General features: G+C 47.7%; 1 protein-coding gene across 1 annotated transcript; it reads right to left on the bottom strand.

The window, feature by feature from the left end:
* Window positions 1-2,065: 2,065 nt before the first annotated feature.
* LOC136533964 (uncharacterized) lies at window positions 2,066-4,086 on the bottom strand. The gene is made up of 3 exons (XM_066526477.1): window positions 3,625-4,086; window positions 3,238-3,515; window positions 2,066-2,397 (listed from the first exon to the last, which is right to left on the bottom strand). Exons 1-3 carry the CDS (start codon window positions 3,968-3,970, stop codon window positions 2,341-2,343), a joined length of 681 nt encoding a protein of 226 aa, XP_066382574.1. The 5' UTR covers window positions 3,971-4,086; the 3' UTR covers window positions 2,066-2,340.
* Window positions 4,087-4,392: the final 306 nt, after the last annotated feature.

The raw sequence follows: 4,392 nt of genomic DNA, 5'->3' as shown, positions 1-4,392 counted from the left end.
TTTGAAGGGGATCAGATGGTCGCTTCGACTGTGCGATGGACGATCCGCAAAACTACTATCCCGAGGAATTTCTTAACACCTTGACAACAAAAGGTCTACCACCACATGTGCTAAAGCTAAAGATTGGCTGCCCAGTCATATTGCTTAGGAACATTGACCCTGCGAACGGACTTTGCAATGGTACCAGGCTTATCATACGAGGATTCTAAAAGAATACCATAGGCAGAAATTGTGTTGGGGTAGCACGTTAGAAAGCGGGTTTTTTTTTTGCCTCGCATACCCTTATGCCCGTCTGACGATGAAATGTTCCCTTTGCAAGGGGAAGAGGAAGAAGAAACTGATAGAGGATATATTCACGAAGAATATCATCTATAAAGAGGTTCTAACTCCGTAAAAGAGGTAATTTCTCTCGGCAATACATATTTTTCTCCATATATGGTCAATAAAATTGTAGCTTAAAATATTATCAAAAAGTTTATATGCAGGATACTACCAACACATCTAGGAGAATTCCATGAACTACTTTACCGATGGTGCTCGCCGAGTCAATACCCTTAGGACGCTATTAAGAATGTGTGGCATATAGGTGTGCTTGAGGATATAATTAAAACATAATTGCCCCTATTAGTTATAGCTATTCACAAAATTAAGTTTGTGATATTGATGATTTGAACATCACGTTAGAAAATTGCTTTTTTTAACACGTTCATACTATTTTTTAAAAAAATACAGCACACGCTCATACTTAAAATACCATATTATTGTTATGTTTCCGTGCAACGCGCCGGTATTTATCTAGTAAGAGAAAAATTAAACAATGTTGATAGTTGAGGAAACTAAATGGGCTTTTTCCTAATATATATATATATATATATATATATATATATATATATATAGCTCATCCGTGTAACTTTAGTGGGCAAAATAATTTGGACAGTCTAGCCACTGTTGAGCTTGGGCCGACCTTCTTAACCGTTCCGTCGAAAGTTTCGACAGGACGATTCTCCTGTTATAGTATGTTCCATCAAGGTTTTCCAGCAAACAAACTGGATACTTCTTCAGAAGAAAAAGCAAACAGAGTGGAAGTATGGCCAAATGGGAGTTTCAGCGTTACAAATTGCATGACTCAAAATTCTTCGTGAGGGCGTCTGTTTGGGTCATGTCTACTGTAAAGCCTTTTATTTTCGAGCTTTTTTAGTTGCACAAGTGTATACGGTTTTGGCACAATTTCGTGGCCCAAGCATTCATCAATCTATGGCCGCGAACCAAACATGCACTCGATGCTCCACGACGAGTCCTGCGTAGGTGTTTTAGCATTAAACTTACATCAGCTTATTGTTGCTGTCACCCCACCTTCAGAGCACTTCCATTCATCAGTCATCACTTGTACTTTTGCCGAACGAGCGCTCCATTATCTTCGTAGCCTTGTAGGCACTAGGCAGCACGACCTAAAAAAACGACAAGCGCCCAACCATCGCTGGGCGTTCTCTGGCTCTGTTCACGTCAACTAACGCGAGTTTTTTCGGCTCTCGGGTACGCGCTACTCTTTGCACCCCGACCTGCAGATTTTACACAGACCGCTGCTGCTGCCGTCTCTGAACGGTGTCTTCGACGGTGTGAAGTGTCGCTTCCAAACTGGTATCTCTGTATCCGTTTTCACTTTTCAGAGACTTGCTAAACGCACAGACGGCAAGCCTGACGAAAAACACGACTTCTCTGGCGTCAAGAAGAACCGGAAGGTTTCTGGTTTGAGAATCAGATGTCTCCTCTAATTTTTGTCCTGAAGTAGCTCGGTCTGAAACGTTAGGAGGAGGCGGTGGAACGCCATTGACCCGAGCCGTGTCTCCTTTTGAAAACCGAAAATTCTTCAGTGCAAAACTGAAAACTGAAAACTGAAAACGAAATTTCTCTGAACCGGTTGGTACAGCATGGAAATTCCCTTCCAGTCCAGCATGGTTTTATTTGCAGCTACTGAACAAGTCTGGTTTTCCAGAAGGACATATGAAGGACATATAAAGCTGCAACTGCAGTTGTTTTGTATGTATGTATGTTTGTATGTATGGACACAAAAGATAGCACGAAGAAACCGGGCGTCGAACGCGGCTCGTCCTGCATCTGCAATCTGCATCGCAGGAGGCCGGGTGTATAATAACAAAGCATATGACCGTTTCGTATTTACAGTATGTTCACTTTGCAGCAGTGACAGTAGTTACACGGGTAACAACACATGACGAAGACGAACTCAACCAAAATTTTTTCCTAAAGGAAATTAATCTTCCTACGTACGTGTATGGTGATGTGGCGGATGCTAATGGTGATGATGATGGGAAGAACAGGGTGTCAGACGCTACACTGCTTCAGCCCTTTGGGTGTTTGATGGCCTCCTTTTAACCTCACCTGCATATATGAAGTTAACCAGTTCAGTAAAACAAAAGCTCTTAACTTTTCTCATCAGCAAAAAATAACAAATTCTTTATTTGTTCCTTTTATTTGGATGCCCAATTAGACTAAAGTGGTGTTTGGATGCGAGGACTAAAGTTTAAGAGGTGTCAAATCGGATGTCACATGAGGTGTCGCATGGGGTATTCGTATACTAATAAAAAAACAAATTACAGATTCCGTCGGTACTCCACGAGACGAATTAATTAAGCATAATTAATCCATCATTAGCACATGTTTACGGTAACACCACGATGTCAAATCATAGACTAATTAGGCTTAAAAAATTTATCTCGTAAATTAGTGTTATTCTATGCATTTAGTTTCATAATTAGTCTATATTTAATGCTCTATGTATGTATCTAAATATCTATGTGATAGGAGCTAAACTTTACCGGCAATAATAATCTAGTCTGGCAAGATGCAACTAGGCTGTCTTAACATCTGTGCCTAGACTATGGAACGCGTTAATGACTATGCACCCAGAATCTGTCACCGAAAGCAGAGGCGACTGGGTGTCGATGTACCCAACAAAATGCCTGGATTATTCGTGAGAATAATCATGGCACCCACTATGCACAAGGTCATGTGCTGCGAGCCTGCACTGCAACTAGGCAACTAACTACGCGCGAAGAAAGTTTTTTCTATCTCAAGTAAAAGAAAGAAAGAAAAGTTATTCGAGTATTGCGTATTTGCGTTGCGCAGACGTGAAGATTTCATCAGCAGAGAAGCGCGTGCAATTCGCAGCACGGAAGCTTAAGGCGGATGGAGAATTGGTTGCGTTGCCATGGTACTCACGGCGCCTTCGACGTCGATCCTGTAGACGAGCATTCGCCGGCGCTCGCGGCAGCTGGTCCGGTACGCCGCGGCGAGGTGCGCGGCCGCGAGCGCCAGGGAGAGCAGGAGCATGGCCTCCGGGCCGGCCACGGCTCGAGCGTCGCCACCCGCCTGCAGCGGCGCGGCGCGGCGCGGCAGCACGGCCGCGGCCTTGGCGAGCACGTAGGACACGGACCCGGCCGCGCACGCCACCACCACCCCTAGGTACGCGCCACCTCCGCCGCACACCACGTACGCGCCTGCCATAGGTAGTGCCACGACACGAGAAGCGGTCAGTTCAGCTGAGCTCACGGAGGCATTCGAATTTAGAAAGCCGATCTGGAGTGGACGGGATAGATAGATACTAACAGAGGATGAGCAGCGCGCGCGCCGCGGAGACGGCGGGCAGGTCGACGAGCGAGGAGCGGAAGTTGAACGCACGAGCCTGGGCCACGACCGCCGGCGCGAAAGAGCCGTCGCCGCCGCCGGCACGGAGGGTCGCTGACAGGAGCGCCGGCGGGAGCGCGAGGTCGAGGAGCACGACGAGCAGCGGCGGCGCGCAGACGAGCAGGAGCGACGCGAGCATGGCCGCGAGGAAGAAGGCGGTCTTGGCCCACCGCCACGGCAAAGCCCACATCCGCTCCCCGCCGCCGCCTCCGTGCGCGTGCGCGTGCTTGTGCGCCACCGCCAGCGGCAGCAGCAGCTTCTTCTCCATGGCCGGGCGGCCAGCCCTGATGATCGGTAATCGGTAACCGAACCAAGTGGGCGATTTGTGATCAGGCGGTGGGGCTGCGCGCCGGGGTCTTTTAAGACAAGGGAAGCGGACGGGGATCGGGCAGCTAGCAGCTCATCTGTGTTTTGCTTCGCCGCGTTGAGGCCGACGGACGGTTGAGGGGGGTGAAATTTTCGTATTTTGGTCTCTTTTGAAAACAATTTTTAGAAAAATACCAACGTTAAAACATTTTCTGAAAATAGATCATTTTTAGGCGTCTTAGCACATGACGCTGAGATATGAGGCTCGGCGTCGTGTCACTTGACGCCGAGGTATTGCCACGTCACGAACGACCGGGGTCGTCGTCGACACGTTGGCGCGTGGGTCCGAGACGTCGGCGTTGTGTCAGCCGACGACAAGTCCCC

Source organism: Miscanthus floridulus, unplaced genomic scaffold (genome assembly GCF_019320115.1).
Source record: "Miscanthus floridulus cultivar M001 unplaced genomic scaffold, ASM1932011v1 os_1366_2, whole genome shotgun sequence".
Classification (NCBI taxonomy): domain Eukaryota; kingdom Viridiplantae; phylum Streptophyta; class Magnoliopsida; order Poales; family Poaceae; genus Miscanthus; species Miscanthus floridulus.
This window is presented reverse-complemented; position numbering and strand designations above follow the sequence as displayed.